The sequence below is a fragment of the Myotis davidii genome, unplaced genomic scaffold (genome assembly GCF_000327345.1).
Source record: "Myotis davidii unplaced genomic scaffold, ASM32734v1 scaffold390, whole genome shotgun sequence".
Classification (NCBI taxonomy): Eukaryota; Metazoa; Chordata; class Mammalia; order Chiroptera; family Vespertilionidae; genus Myotis; species Myotis davidii.
Genome location: NW_006282748.1, coordinates 2348631 through 2364689, shown reverse-complemented (window position 1 = coordinate 2364689; position 16059 = coordinate 2348631). Strand labels below are relative to the sequence as shown.

Sequence of the window (16059 nt, the reverse complement as noted above, 5' to 3'; positions counted from 1 at the left end):
GGGCGGGAGAAGGCAGGGAGGCCGAGGCCCGGGCTTTTCCAAAGATGCACCGGGAGGCGGCGGCCGGGACTCCACCCTCTTCTTCTCCCCACGGGGTCCCCTCCCGCGCCTTTTGTGCGTCGCGGTCCGTGCGGGCCTCCGAGCCTGGAGATGATGAGCGCTCTTGGGCTTTGGGGCTAGCGGAGTCCTTTTCCCCGCTTTCTCTTTCGTGTCCGACAACAGCCTCGTGACGCTGGCAAAGTGAGTGTTTATGGCCCAAATTCACACGTGCGGAAGGAGGAAGAGTCTTGCCCAGGCAGAACCAGAAGGGACCCAGGATCTCGTCGGTCCCGAGAAACGGCCTAGCGGTTGTAATGCTTGCGATGGCTCTCCCGCCCGGGGAGGAGGTGCCTCCATGCGCGGTCGCGGTGCAAACCTGTAAAGACATCTCGCAGCCTGACGTTTTCCACCCGAACGTGAGCAGAACCGGTAACCTGGGGGCGTGGATTCGACCATCCAATGCACCGAGCACCGGCGATGCCGATCAACATTTGTAGGGTTAACCTTGGAGTACTGGATGCCCGGCCCCCAGCTCGCTAGTCAATTACTTGAAAACAGGCGTTAGAGATGTACTTTGGTCCGTGCCCTTGGCTATGAAGTGAAGAGGGCGCACCTTTAGGAAAGGAGAAGGTAGAAACTCCCACAAAACAGAGTGACTTCTGCCATCTGCATGTACCTGGTCAGGGGTCAAGCGAGACTGAACAGGTCATGGGTTTACCTGTCAGTTGCCTGAGGTTACAGTCCTGCTCCGCCGCAAGGTACCGGATTTCCCTGAGCGAGGGTTTCCTCCAGAAAAGATAAAACAGCTTGTTTCAGGGGTTGTTTCAAAGTTGGCATTTCATAATGTACATAGAGACTGGCTTGCAGACGTAGCTGCCGCCGAGCATGCGCAGGGCTAGCCCCGGGCTCTCCTGCCCTTCCCGTTCCTCGTTTATAACCCATAGAAATTAAGAAGTAATTTGAAGGGTCCTAGATAAAACGGGAAGGTGATTATAAAACTGCAGTTTCTCAGGATTCTGTTCATGTAGCCGTCCTTCTGGGTCTCTATTTCAATGTTTCGTGTTTTTGTATGTTCATGGTTAGCTCCTTCTTTTACCAATCACCCCACTTTAAAAATTCACTTACTTTGAAATGTACGAGATTCCTATATAGTACTTGTAATCATTTTAGACATTTGGGCATTTTCTAAAGTAGACACTTCCCTACTGTACATGCAAAGTCAACACTCATGGTAAAGCAGCTATTGGTCTCCACTGTGCTTTCGCTTTCAGGAGAAAAGGGGGAGGGAACCCGGAACATTCTGAGAGGCACAGGTTTTGTTTTTTTTAAATGAGGGCCAACCCACTTATTTCTTGCTTCCGTGCATTTTCACCTCCTCTGTGAAGCCTTCCCAGGTGCCCTCCTCCGCAGTTATGCTCACCTCACAAAGACAAGAATTACCTTGTAAAATGTCTATTTCCAGCGAGGCCTGGGCCTCCGTTGGTCATCTTTCTATAGCCAGGGCCCAGCCGTTCAGAGGCAGACACAGTCAGACCTCGGTAGCTGCTGAACTGAATGACGCATGGCATATCCCATTATGAAACTTTTCGGTCTCTATGGTAAGAGTGACGGATGGTAGAATTATTCCCAATTAATGTTGGGGTTTTTTAATGAATAAACTGGTGGGGGTTTTTTTAAGAAAAGTTTTAGAGTTTCAGAGAAATGGAGCATGCAGAGCAGAGCTCCCACACACCCCTCTACCTGCAGCTGCCCCTTCCCACAGTTTCCCGCATTATTGACATCTCACCTTAAGGGGCTGCATTGACTGCCAGGTGGACCAATGGTGATTCATTATTAATTTGTGCAGACTTCCTTAGTTTTCCTCTCATCTTTTTACTGCTACAGGGCCCAAACACCACCACCCTTAGAAGCCATGTCTCCTTAAGGTTCCTCTTGGCTGGGACAGTTTCTCAGGCTTTTCCTTGTTTCTGATGTCCGTGACAGTTTTGAGGGGGCTGATCAAGGATTTTGTAGGGTGCCTTCCTATTGGACTTTGATGTTTTTCTCGTGGTTTTACAGAGATAAAGTGCCGTTTTTACCACTTCGTGTCGAGGTGACAGACTCCGCATGGTTCATGGCTGTGGGTGCCGGCCTTGGCCACCTGTAGTGTTTGCCAGGCGTCTCCATGGTGAAGTTGCTCCCGCCTCTCTCCAGGCTCTGCTCTTTGGAAGGAAGTCACTGTGCAGCCCACACCCCAGGAGTGGGGAGTTCGCGCCTCCTCTAGGGTGAAATAGCTACAGAATTTATTTGGCATTCTTCTACATGGGAGAAGTTTAGAAATTTGATTAAACTTGCTTATTATCCATCTTAAGCCAAAATATTTCTATTAAAAAGGTCCTTCCAAATTTTAACACGGGACTACTACTCATCAGAAACATTTTTCAGTAAACTGGCTTTTTTTTTCTTCTTAATGGTCAGTGGTGGTACAGTGGCTACTGGGGTAGAGTGTGCAGCCACCACCTTGGTTTATGCTGGGGCACCAGTGGTTGCATTTGCATGATCACAGCAATGTCAACACAGTGAAAAAGAACAGTTGTCTTAATTTTATTGTGAAAATAGTTTTGACTTTGTGTTGCCCTGAAAGAGTCTTTGGGATCCCCAGAAGTCCACACTTTTGAGAACGGTAGATCTAGTTTCCAAACTAGAATGCTGGAAGTCATCTTAGTCCTTTTTTTTTTTTAATCCTTACCTGAGGATATCTTTTCCCCATTGATTTTTAGAGAGAATAGAAGGGAGGGAGAGGGAGAGGGAGAGGGAGAGAGAAACATTGACTTGAGAGTGGTAATGGAGAGATGGGAGTCAGCTGTGGGGAGCGTGCGAGGCGCGGGTGCAAAGGTCCCTGCGAGAAGGGCAGGTTGCCTCCTGCACGTGCCCTCCAACAGAGGTACTTGCCCTTGACCAGGAATTGAACCCATGACCCTAGTCCCCAGGCTGACACTCTAACCACTGAACAACTGGTTCCCTTTCTTCTTTTTTCTGAGTTCCATAATTATAGCTAGCACGTCCTGAGTAAGGTGATGTGCTAAGCTCTACTTGAAGCTTGTACCTTCTATAATCCACCAACACTGAGACAGGTGCTAGTACTGTCATCCCCACTTTACAGATGAGGAAGCTGAGGCATAACCTGCCCAAGACCCATGGTGGAGTCTGACTACGGCAGCCCTGTAGCTTCCTCCCGTCACCGTGTTATCGCCAGATGAACCCTCTTTCCCCTCTGCCTTCATTCAGGACTCCAGTCTTCCTTCAGGTAGTGCAGTCATCTCCTGACTGGTTTTCCTGACCCGTGTTGCCCCCTCTAATCTGCCTCCCGATGAAATGTAGTGCCAGGGCCCGCTGGAATTTCTAAAGCGCAGACCTGCCCCACGGCCGCTGCCCTGCTATGGGGCACCTTGGGTTAGAGGCCAAACCACTAACCCACAAGCCCTGGCACCCAGGAAGTCCACCGGCATGCAGTTTCCACACCCCTGCCCTTCTCACAGGGACCTTTGCACCCGCGCCTCGCACGCTCCCCCCAGCTGACTCCCATCTCTCCATGAACACCCAACTAACACCACCTCCTCTAGAGAGCAGCCCGGCCCTGCCCTGGGATGGGGCTCTTCCTTCTCCGCCTCCCTCCCCCACGGCTCCCTCCCCCACCACGCGGCCTCGACCCCTGCCCTTACCAGGCGGGGCGTGCTCACTGACTCCAGGGCACACTTCCTGGAGGAGCTTTGCAGCTGGCACTAGCTTTGCAGAGGGCTCAGCAGGTCCCAGCTGAGTGCTCCCCCTGGAGTCAGAGCAGGTCCGGGCCTCTGGACTCCCCGGAGTCTAGCAGGGAGTGCCCGGCCTGCCAGGGCTGCTCACGGCCAGGAGGGAGGGGCGGGAGGCGCGTCCCATGGTGGGCATCTTGGGTGCAAGCGCTAGAGCACACCCTGGCCCTGGCCCTGGCCCGGCTCCCTCAGGGTTTGTGATGCTGCACCATGTGGAGAAAGAGCAGGGACGACAGGGCGGTTCTGGAAATCCCGAGGCCCTGGGTAGAGGTTGAAATAGACAGGAGGGCGCCCGGTGGGTCAGCCTGCTCTGGGCTGGGCAGAGACGGGCCCTGTCCACCAGACCATGAGGTGGGGGCCGGAGAATAAATGTGTTTCACATCACTGTCCCCTCCCGAGGCGCTGTGGAGAGAGAGGAAGGTCATATGGTGGAGGGCACTGCTTTAGCTGCAGTGGGCTGGGAGGACTCAGAGGAGGTGACATTTTTTTAAGAATATATTTTTTATTGATTTTTTACAGAGAGGAAGGGAGAGGGATAGTTAGAAACATCGATGAGAGAGAAACATCCTTCAGCTGCCTCCTGCACACCCCCTACTGGGGATGTGCCTGCAACCCAGGTACATGCCCTTGACCAGAATCGAACCTGGGACCATTCAGTCCACAGGCTGCCGCTCTATCCACTGAGCCAAACCGGTCAGGGCGAGGTGACATTTTATTTAGTTCATTTAGTCATTTCTGGTGCACACACCAGAGCACCGAGTGAAACAAACAAAGATTCCTGCTCCCTCAGAGCTTGATTCTAGTGGGAGGGGCACAGGAGACATAAAGGTGCTGTAGGCTAGTGATAAGAAGGAAGAGGACACAGGAAAGCAGCTTGGGAGTGTGCTGGGAGGTGCTGGCCTCCATGGAGTGCAGGGACGCCCCTCCCCTGACATCTGAGCAGAGAGCTGTGCAGGGGGCAGGCCTCGCAGGTTCACAGGAGGAAGAGCATTCCAGGCGGGGAAGGGCCAGTCCAGGGGGCCTTGGCGTATCTGATGAACAAGAAGGTCAGTATGGCTGGAATGTGGTGAACGGGAGAGAGTAGGAGAGGCCGGGAGGGAGCGCTTTAACCGATCATGATTGAGATCGATCACCGTGTGGCTGTGTGTGGAGAGCAGTTAGTAGACCCGTGGGACCCAGGGAGCCTGGACAGGATGGGGGCTGGGGCTGGTGAGAAGTGGCTGCGTTCAGCGTGTATGTTGAAGGCAGAGCTGAAGGTGCGCTGATGGATGAGACGTATGGGACAGGGACCACTCCGAGGTGAGCAGCGGGAGGCCCGGTGTCCCTCCCTGGAACGGGGCAGATGCAAGGAGGAATGGCTCTCCCCTTCCCTTCCACTCTTTCTAAAAATCAATGGAAAAATGTCTTCGGATGAGGATTAACAAACAAACAAAAAGGTCAATTTCAGGACAGTGGTAGCTTCTGGTGGTGGGGGAGATGAATGGGATCTAAGGGTTTCACAATGGGCTTCAACTGTATCAGTAAAGTTGTATTTCCTTAAAAGCATCTGAAGCAAATATGGTGAAATGTTCAGATTCTCACGCTTAAGAAAAAAATTCTCAAGTTGGTTGGTGGACACATGTTCATTGTATAACTCTGAAGTTTTTGGTTCTCTGGTGGCAAACTTGTCTATTTCATTTATTCACTTGGCCTCTGGCCCCCACTTCTGTAGGTAACGGAGCCTGGGATGAACCCTCACTTCTGAGCCTCCCTTGTGGCTGCCACAGCTCAGGGGAAGCTCCTTAGACACCCCGGGAGGAGGTTGGGGCAGACAGCACCGCTGACCTGCTATTGGTGACCTCAGCCCAGCCTGCCTTCCCCACCTCGTTCCTGAACTTAGGTCTGTGATCGCGGCCGAGCTCTCCTACCTCAATTGTGAGTAGGAGATTGCAAACTGGGGTTGCAAACCCTACTTAAAATGGAGCTATATTTTAAAATGTTTGTTCTGTTTCAGTGCTTTGGGTTTTTTCTTCAGGGACACTAACTTCACATTCGTAAAATTTCCTCTGCTCATCTTCTCCCTCCCTCCCTAATGATTTTTATTAATTTTTATCTCCTTCACGTTTGTTTCTGTTCTTTATATATTCCAGAGCCCCTTAAGTCGTGTCTCCTCTCTTGTGTTTCGTTATTTGTTGTTGTTTCTGTATTTTTTTATACTTATTTTCTAAACCTCCCCGTTCCTGTTCCGTGTCCTGTTCCGTCCGCTTCTGTTGCCTGACCATTGCTTCCTTGAGTTCTTTGGTTCTGCTTTGTCAGCTTCCTGCCTCAGTATATATATTTTTTTAAGTTTACAATAGGATGTTGTGTTAAAATGTCCTTCTGCTTTGTGGCCACATTTTTCTGGTGAGTTTTTGTCATCTGCAGGGGAGTGTTGCTGCTCCTTTTCAGACTTTCGTCCGACGGTGCCTTTGCCTGGATGGTTTTCTTCCAGTGCTTTGGGTTGGGTGTTGAGTTACAACTCTTATTTCTGAACTAGAGGCCTGGTGCACAAAAATTTGTGCGGGGCGGGGGGTGTGTGTCCCTCAGCCCGGCCTCTGCCCTCTTGCAGTCTGGGACCCCTCGGAGGATGTCCACCTTACGACCTGAAATCTTTCTGTTGCTAAATCAGCTGACAGTCTATGCAAACTCCCTTACAGGTAATTAACTGCTTTTCTCTTGTGGCTTTTAGGATTCTCTTTATCTTTAACCTTTGACATTTTAATCATGCTATGTCTTGGTCTGGGCCTCTTTGGGTGCATCTTGTTTGGTTGGGACTTTCTGAACTTCCTGGACTTATGTTTTTTCCTTCACCACGTTAGGGAAGTTTGGGTCATTTCACATAGGTTCTCAATCTTTGCTCTCTCTCTTCTCCTTCTGGTACCCTTATGATGCAGATGTTACATTTCATGTTACCCCAAAGTTACCTTATTCTATCCTCATTCTTTTTAATTCTCTTTTCTTTTCACTACTTTTTTTTCACCTTGTCTTCCAAATCGGTGATTGATCCTCTGCTTCATCCAACCTACTTTTTTATATTTTTAAAATTGATTTCAGAGAGGAAGGGAGATAGAAACATCAATGATGAGAATCATCGATTGGCTGCCTCCTGCACGCCCCCTACTGGGGATTGAGCCTGGAACCAGGACATGTGCCCTGACTGGGAATTGAACCATGACCTCCTGGTTCATGGGTCGATGCTCAACCACTGAGCAACACCAGCCAGGCCTTGCCAGTATATTCTTGATGTCATATGGTATTCTTCATTTCCAACTGGTTCTTTTTCATGGTTTCTATGTTGTTTTTTCATGCTGTTATAGTACTAAGATCTTTGAGCATCCTTAGAACCATTACTTTGAACTCTGTATCCGATAAATTGCTTGCCTCCATTTCATTTAGCTCTTTTTCTAGAGATTTCTCCTGTTCTTTCATTTGGGGCCTGTCTCTTTGTGTTTGTTTTTATGTATTAGCTAGAACTGCTATGATTCCCAGTCTTCGTGGCCTTATGTAGCAGGTGCCCTGTGGGACCCAGTATGCAGTCTCCTTGATCTCCTGAGCTGGGCTCTCTAGGGATGTCCCCTGTGTGGGTTTTGTGGGCCTTTCTGTTGTAACTGGGTCTTGATGCTGTTAGCCCATTCGTGGGTGGGATATTGACCCCCAGGCTGGCTGACTGTGAGGCTCAACACGGATCAGGGTGTGCAACCTACTGTACAGGTGCTCTCTGTCAGTTGTAATTTGCTTTGATCATGAGTCAGATTTTCTGAAGACACCATCCCAGGTTTCTCCTGGCAATTTCCTGGCTTTCTGAGTTAAACAGAACCTTAATACACTAAGTAAATACTCAGTCTGGCACCGATTCAGATGAGAAAGGAGTCTGCCCACCTTGTTCTCTACCTTGTACAGGGGCAATCTGCTTTAGCTGTCTAGAGCGGAACCAGCCATGCAGACCCCAAGTCAACCTCCATGACCTTATTTTCATCTTTGGGGTGAACCCCTCCTCCCCTCTGCCTGTGTATTAATGTTATCTCAGCGGAGAGATGATAGGAAATCTCCCTTGAAGTAGGTTATGGTTCTAGAGTGCTGATCTTCCCCCAGGGACTCCTTAACACAGAACTTATTCTTTGAGCTTCCTAGTCAACCATTCTAATGTTTACTGGCCTGATTAAAGTAGAGCCACACAATAGGGGGCATTAATGGACCTGAGGTCTGTCCACACTGCCCCTAAAATGTTTTTAAAGATTGTGTCTGCCTTTCTGTTGGAAAAGAGCCATTGAGAATTCACTAAGCTAGCTTGGAAAAGTCTAAAAACCAATGTATTAAGCCCTATATTTGTGGGTGTGTTGTTTCTGTTTGTTTTTTCATAGATTGGTTGGAGGGAAAAAGTACTGGCTGGGAGTTACCTTCAAATTCATGCTCAGTGGTTATTTTAATATACTAATTTTAGTATAATATACTATTTTACACACGTTTTTAGAGTGTATATTAAACACATCTTTTGGACAAGTAAAACTCAACAGCAAATATTTTAAGATATACCTAGTTTTAAGACTAACAACCATAAAGAAAAAGAACACACAGGAAATCTGACAAATGTGAAGTTAAAGGACATTTTATTTACTGACAGATTAAGAACCATAACTCCAGGTGGTGCAAAATGCACCATTGAACCCAATTACAAAGAACTGGTGTTAATACACAATTTTTAAGCAATGCTACACTTATTTTTGGCAAAGTGCTGTATTGTTTAGTCTGTGTATAAAACTGACCAGCTATGAACTAATCAGTATAAAAAATTTCTATAAAAACAGAAAAATTTAGACAGTGGCTCAAGAAAACAAGCTGCCATTTATGCATAGATTGATGTACAGTATACAACCTAACCAAATGTCCCTTTTTTAGATTTCAAGTTGTTGAAAAAGTTGTGTGTCCAGAAACACATCAAGAAGGCACATAGTGCAATCTACAATACTCTTCAGTTTCTATAACTGATGCCCTGCCCTTGAAAAGCAAATGTGTTCACAATTTTACTTGAGAAATAAAAAAAACAAAGCCACTTTCTTTAAATAACATACACAGAATTATTGATTAAAGTTCCAAACCTCTGGAGGAAAATACAACCAAAAAGCAAGCAAAACCACTCACACACAACAAACCTGGAAACATACACATCTCATCTCCCCAAGTACTGGTTTTCAGAAGTCCATCCAGAAAACGAATACTAAAACTTCAGGCAAATATAGAGCAAAACTGGGCATTTAACAATTACACACTTAAAAAGTAAGGAAAATCCTCAATAATATACAAAACATTATCTATGTAAGCTGCCTTCCTCTGAACAGTAACTTCTCCCACATCAAGGGTACTGTTGCAAATAGAAAAATACATCCTTATCGGTGTGCTTTCCAGTACCTCTCTCCACCCTAAGCCACTGTGACTGGTGTCAAATTTCAAGTGAAATTGGTACATGGCAAGGCTGACACCAAACATTATGTTGGTTTTCTAAATAAAGCATTTTAAATAAAACTTTAAGCATTACAATAAGTAGATATCGGATGCCACTTATAACACATCAACCTGGCAGTGAAACATCCATGACAGTAGCCCCCCTTTTAAAAGAATTTAATCTATGTGTGGGCCGTATGAAATAAAATAGCTTTAAGATAACTTTAAGGTAACATTACAAACATATGCTAGTATCTCCAGTATAAGGAGCAGTCTCTTAACTGATTCTAAAAACAAAAAAACTAATACTTGGAAACGCTTAAACTGTCTCCATTCATCTATTTAAGTGTCTATCTTCTAGTTGGAGTCCTTCATTTTTGTTTGTTTCCAACTCAAAGAAAATGAGGATAAGATATTCTTTTTTGCTCTTTTCTCCTAAAAACATAAAAGACAATACATGTCCTTGAGGAGGAAGAGAAATAGCAAAGACAGATTCAATGAAGATGTAAAGGTTACCAACCAGTGTGCTACACAGATCAGAGAAGTAAAAACAGGCGATGCTGGATGTCCCTCTCAAGTTTGAAGTAAATTGTCTTCTTACTAGAATCGAAGTACTGACACAACAGAGAAGGCATGTGAAAAGGAGTTTGCATGGAAACTGGAAAAATGAACTGAAAATTAATGTTAAAAAAAGGAATAGGAAGTCAGAAATTCAAACACTTTGCACCTTCTGTAAAAAACTCCCCACTCAGCCAGCAATATAAATGCATTGCCACAGAGATAATGGATGGCTGATTTTCAACTTTCAGTGCAGTACGTAATCCAATTAGCTAAGGAAGAATAAACATAGGATATACATTATAAAATGTTTTATTAACAAAAACACAAACTTTGAGAAACGTGGTTATAAAAACTAAGTAACTCATTCATAAGCACTGCTGTGTATACCACATATTCCAGACTTTTTCCAAGTAACATTCTATATTATCAGTTTATAAACAGTCAGAGCACTCAATTCAAAGGTGTCTTATTTCTCACTGTGTGAATTTTTAAGAAATATGCATTAAAGCACATTGTAAACCACTAATACAACAGCAAAAATAATAATTTATTTATAATAAATTGTATTTTGGCCGTGTTTCAAAGAATCCTTAACTTGTCAACGTCATTACTGGTGTATCTTGTACATAATAGATGCCTAACAAACATCTAAAGACCAAGAACCTCAACTGAATGATGTAACTAGTTTCTTCAATTCTTATATGTGCCAATTTTAGACAAAAACCACAATATATCACAGATGGTGTGGTAGCCCTTACCCTGAAAAAATATCCCAAAGACTAAAATCATTTGTCTTCCAGGAACAAAGCATAACAAAAAGGTCCAGATAAGGAAAACAGAAAGGCAGTAACTGATAGAGATGTAAATGTGTTTAAGGTATCAGGAAATCTGAAAAAATAAAGGGCCACTCAGTTTTATATAGGAATCTGTTCATGCTACCAAATAAATTCTCAAGGCTGAACTTCTATAGCTCGCGAGGTACTAACAACTTGCATGTAATATATGAAGAGATGCCCACATAGTCAGAGGCTTACATCAAGAAAACATTTAGCTGGTCTATTTTCAAGTTACCAATATATTGCCCTATAACAGACATGATGTGAAAACATACACACCCTCATGAAAACTCTACCTTATCTCCCAACTCAGGTAAACACAAATAGTAACAAATAACTTCTAGCTCAGTTTGACAAAACTTGACAGACTTGGCCCCTATTAGAAAACAAATAAATAAAGGGGTCGTTGAAGTGGAAAGGGGAAAGGAGAGAAGGGGCTCTAGATTCTTGCTCTAGAGACATTCCTGGCCCTTCATCAACGCCAGTGGAAGAACCACCTCACGCCACCATCTGCTGCACGACTTGACCGTTTCTGACCCCCCAGTCCCAGTCTGGTCAGAAAAGAGCACAGCTCTTCACTGGAGAAAAGCTCCCATGGCTCCCCGCAGTGAGCGCTGCAGGGTTCCTGAGAAATAGAGTAATACTTCACATAACTATATGCTGCTTTTTCCTCGGAACATTGTAGAGACGTGTACTTATTTAATTAGGTTTGCAGAAGAGATGGGAAAAGGAGCTATTTAATTTTGAAAGCGATACTCCTGTCTGTCAGCAGAACGTGGTCTGGATTGTAAGTATGTGCTTAACTTTATTTCAGAAGAAATCAGTGAGTGTGGATGGCTCAGCAGAACCCATCACAACTGCTGAGAAATGAAGTGACTGGCTGGCGGTAAGAAACCGATCTCGGTGTTGAGTAACTGGCCTCCCGGGGCATTAAATGCTGCACTCCGGCCTCATCAGCACCAACACTGAAGAACAGCTGTGGCAGAAAAAAGCCACGGGCCCCACCCCATCACTAGATTCAGTAGAGAGGCCCTTGGAATCGCACACAAGACCGGTCTGTACAACCCCACTTCAGATCAACTGCCAGGGAGGTACCTGCCTGCTCCCCTTTTGGTGGAGGAAACATGTCAAAGTGGTTAAAGATTCTGCCTGAAGCCAGACTTAAAAGATGAAAACCGAAGGAAGCCAACCTGTCGCTCTTCATTTGGACACCATGAGAAGATACCCCAAAAACTCCCCTTCCCTCGCCTGCCACTGCACCAGGAATACAGAGCCTATCACTGTCCCCGTGGGCAGGTATAACTATGAAATCACTCAAGTGCCTGGACAAGGACTTCTGAGTTTACAGCTGATGTGAGGTGGTGAGTGGGCAGAGCTGGCAGGAAAGAATCCAAACAACTTAAATAGTGCACTAACGGGTTAGTTACGGACACACATTTTCCAATTGCAACTTCACAGGTCTACTCTAATCCCTCTGCGTGTGAGACAAGGGCTCTCGTCCCAGGATACCTGTCAATGTCTGTACCACATCACAGTCACGCCAGAATTACTGAATGCACTGTTCACTGACACAATGTACCTGAATTCCAAAATGAACTGCATGGCTAATCTGGAAAAAACAACAAAACACCACACACAAATATATCAAGTTTTCTTTCAAAAGACAATTCAGCCATAATTCCATTATAACTATGGCAACTATAACCTGTTAATGCTCATGTTAGTGTGTAAAAATGTATTCATTATATACAGAAAAGATTATCAAGTACTGGTCAATAAAGTGTATGGCTGACCCTGAGAATAAATTTTTGCTTACTCAAAAGATTGATTAAGTAATACAAAATAAAATGAAATCGAAAGATGCCTATTCTCATACTTGAGAAGAAATGTCTTTAAAATGCTAATTCATGTACATTTTAATAGATTTAAAGACATCACCAAACACTGTCATTGTATTGATATGTTTCCAAAAATATTCTGAAAAAATTTACCAAAAAGTAAATGTTAAGAGCAAGGCATTATGTGATACACAGCATGTAAATCTGGTTTTCAAGATAGTGTCTAAACGCACTAATAAAACGACTATGTGATTGGTCACCAAGTGGCTATAGACTTCACATCCAAACACACACATCCAAACACATCTGTACAAACCAAGAGAAGCCAACCAACCACACTTGAAATTCTTAGTAATTGTACTGACGCGGGCAGGGCTGGTGGACAGCCCAGCCACTGTGCTTGACCTGCCGGGAGTGGCAATCCCTGGTAAGATTTTGGCGACGAAGACTATTTCTGTTCAGAGCCTGTCTTTCACTGTGTTCTTTTATCCACTGGGAGGGGCGAAAACTCTTGGGTTGTTCCAGAAAAGCTGCATGAGCAGCAACAGCTGCAACATAGCAGTGAATGTGCTGCCCCACTTCATTTTGAGCTTCCACTCTGAAACAGAAACAAATGGGCATGGATTATACAACAGAGTGTGTCAGCAATTCAATTTGCCACACTAATTTATGGTTGAATGAGAACTTAGTGTCTCATGGCTGACAGACAAGTTTATATTTTGTGATCATTCTGACTGACAGTGGTAGAAAGCAGCCAACTTTTAATAGAAATATGCCATGTAATTGACAGGTGGTTAATTAGGTAGATTTTTTAAAAAATAAAAAGTGCTTTACACTGAATAAATTTCAATTGCAAAGCAAACGCATTTGCATATGCTTTTCTAGGAAGGAAACTAACATTTACTGAATATCTGCATTTACCAACTATTTTGCAAATATTCTGTATTTTACTTCTTACCATGATCTTAACAGGAAAATATTTTAATTTCTAAGTTTTACTGAACAGAAATCCAAGGCACTGAGATGTGTTAAGGTCACAATGATTAACTAACCAGGATTCTAACACAGATTTCACTGTGGAGGCCATGGTTACGAAGCAGATGAATACTGAGGTCCTGTGGCAAAGCGCCTTCACAGTGTTTTCTGTCTATAAGTACAATGTTCTGGGAAACAAGGTTTACACTGTATTTAACAGAAATATGCACAAGGAAAATCTACTCAACACCTTCCTAGTAAGGAGCAGCCACTCATTATTTATATCATAAAGGGCACATTTTGGAACAATATTTGCATAGCAGTATTATAAAGACCCTTGGCTACAAACCATATGTTTTCTATATTAAAAGCTAATGAAATAGGATATATCTAAACTACATTAGAGAGTTTTAAGATTTTTAAGGGATATTTTACACAGGAAAGGCAGTTATAGTATACTGTTTGTGATAACTAGAGGAAAACACTGTTCTTTTTTTTTTTTTTTTTTTTAATATAGTTTTTTAAAAAACATAATGGAAGCAGGTCCCATTAAGAAACTAATAAAGAGACGTTAAAATGAAGACTGGTTCTTAAAAGGTGGCACCTTGAGTCCTTAACCTGCCTGCTCAGACTGATAACACGTATCACACAGGCTCAAAGCGAACATACTTACTCTGTGCCAGTGAGTCTTATAAGCAGCTGTTCCTGGCCCTACAATGTTAAATGGTGAGCTATTAAATCACTAGTAAGATTTAAAATACTATTTAATTTTACTATTAGAATGTAGTCAACTTTTCTATATTTTAACTGGTTTACTATGGGTCATGAAAGGCACATATATTACTTAAAATTATAGTATTTGTAAAGGTTAAAACAGTAAAACACACAATCTGAAGCTCATCTGTACTTATAAAGCACCTTGCTTTTATGTGCTTTGTACTAATATTTTCAAGGATAAGTAGAATGAAAATGATCTAACTTTTGCAAAACATGATTTATTTCCTGTTCAGAAAATACAAATAATTACTACATAGCCTTTCTCCTAATTTTGGTAACACCTAATTTCTATCTTGATTTAGTAGGCCTTAAAAGAATTTCAAATCCAAAAATAAGGATATTAAGAAATATTTTAGTTATTATAATAACTTGCAGTACTTCATGTTCGGAAAGAATTTATATAAAGTTAAATGTGTTTTTTTGAACTGTTACATATGGAAAAGTACATACTTAACTTCCCTCTGTGCCATTATTAAAGTATAAAAAGATACAAAAACAAGATAGAAGAAATGACAGTTTCACTGCTGCAGAACTACAAACATACAACCGAATGCAGTGCAAGGCCTGCACCGGATGCTGCTTTGTACAAACGGGACAAACGCTCTGGCTCCAGGAGGAAATCTGAGCATGGTTTTGTAGCTGATGCAATGAAATTTTACTAAAAAAAAAAAAAAGGTGGGGATCATTGCCTGAAGAAGCAGATTATAAAAAGCATATGCAGCTTGATCCCATGTAGGTTAAAAATGGGGAATGTGTGTGTGCACACGGGCGCACAAGGACATACAGGAAAAACAATCTGGAAGGCTCTGCCCTGGGATCGCAGCAGTATTCATTTCCAATTTCTGCACATTGGCATTTTCTATTTTCTGCAATATATATGTACTGCTTCTGTGATGTTACTTCCAAAGCTGCTGAATATACGTATATATATACTTATATATAATATATATATACTCATACATACAGACACACATACTTTAAAATATTGAAGAGCATATATACAAATGACAGTAAGTTTAAAATGACTATTAACCATGCTACATTCTTGAATGGAATTTCTCAAAGGTGAGATCAGAATCAGGAAGAATTTTTAAGAACTGAAGAAATTAATTTGAATTAAGTATGACACAGTTAAATCAGTATCACCTCCAAAAAAAAAATTATATTGTAAATTTTTGTTGGAATGCCTGAAACACTGACCTCTTAATAAACTTATGGCGCTGAATAAAGTGCCAGTTAAAGTCACATTTCCCATCAAAGATCTTACCTAGTAGAAAGCCTGGATAACTATATAAGCAAATTGTTTTTCAATCTGGTACAAGCATATGTTTATCTTCCTTCAAGATAATCTACAATATCGAGACTTAAGAGTACAGCAAACTCTGGTAAAGTTAACAAATTAATGAGCTGTCTGGGCTTTGTTTATATTTGGCAAACAGGAAATACAAGATATATACAATGGTCTAGTTTGCAGAGTCAGAGCTTGGACGATCCAAAAAGAGGCCCTTAGGAGGACAACACTAACCACAGGAATATTCTGAACTGCTCCAAAGAATCAAGTTCACCTGCCCTTGCCAGGTGTTCAGGGCATTAAGGCAGCGCAGCGTCCGCGCAGTACTTACCACCACAGGGAACCTTCCACTCACGTCCATCATGGACAAGTCAGACTTGGAGCTAATTAGCTGCCATGAACTTTATTTTATGGGAGGAGCAATCTTGACTATATCCCCTGGATGAAGGCCACAAAATGTCTATAAGTCTGCTCTGGAACATAGCAAAGGTCACTGA

At 43.3% G+C, this 16059-nt stretch overlaps 2 protein-coding genes across 2 annotated transcripts in view; both read right to left on the bottom strand.

Moving 5' to 3' along the window:
- The window catches only part of CCNE2 (cyclin E2), a 13009-nt gene extending 12582 nt beyond the window's left edge, over positions 1-427 (bottom strand). The window contains exon 1 of the mRNA XM_015560921.1: positions 51-427. Coding sequence (XP_015416407.1) covers positions 51-427 — 377 coding nt within the window. The remainder of the gene's footprint in view (positions 1-50) is intronic.
- Positions 428-8435: 8008 nt separating this feature from the next.
- Positions 8436-16059, bottom strand: part of TP53INP1 (tumor protein p53 inducible nuclear protein 1) — an 18004-nt gene continuing 10380 nt past the window's right edge. The window contains exons 3-4 of the mRNA XM_015560918.1: positions 15472-15558; positions 8436-13117 (exon numbers count right to left, since the gene is read on the bottom strand). Coding sequence (XP_015416404.1) covers positions 12868-13117; positions 15472-15558 — 337 coding nt within the window. The 3' untranslated portion in view covers positions 8436-12867. The remainder of the gene's footprint in view (positions 13118-15471; positions 15559-16059) is intronic.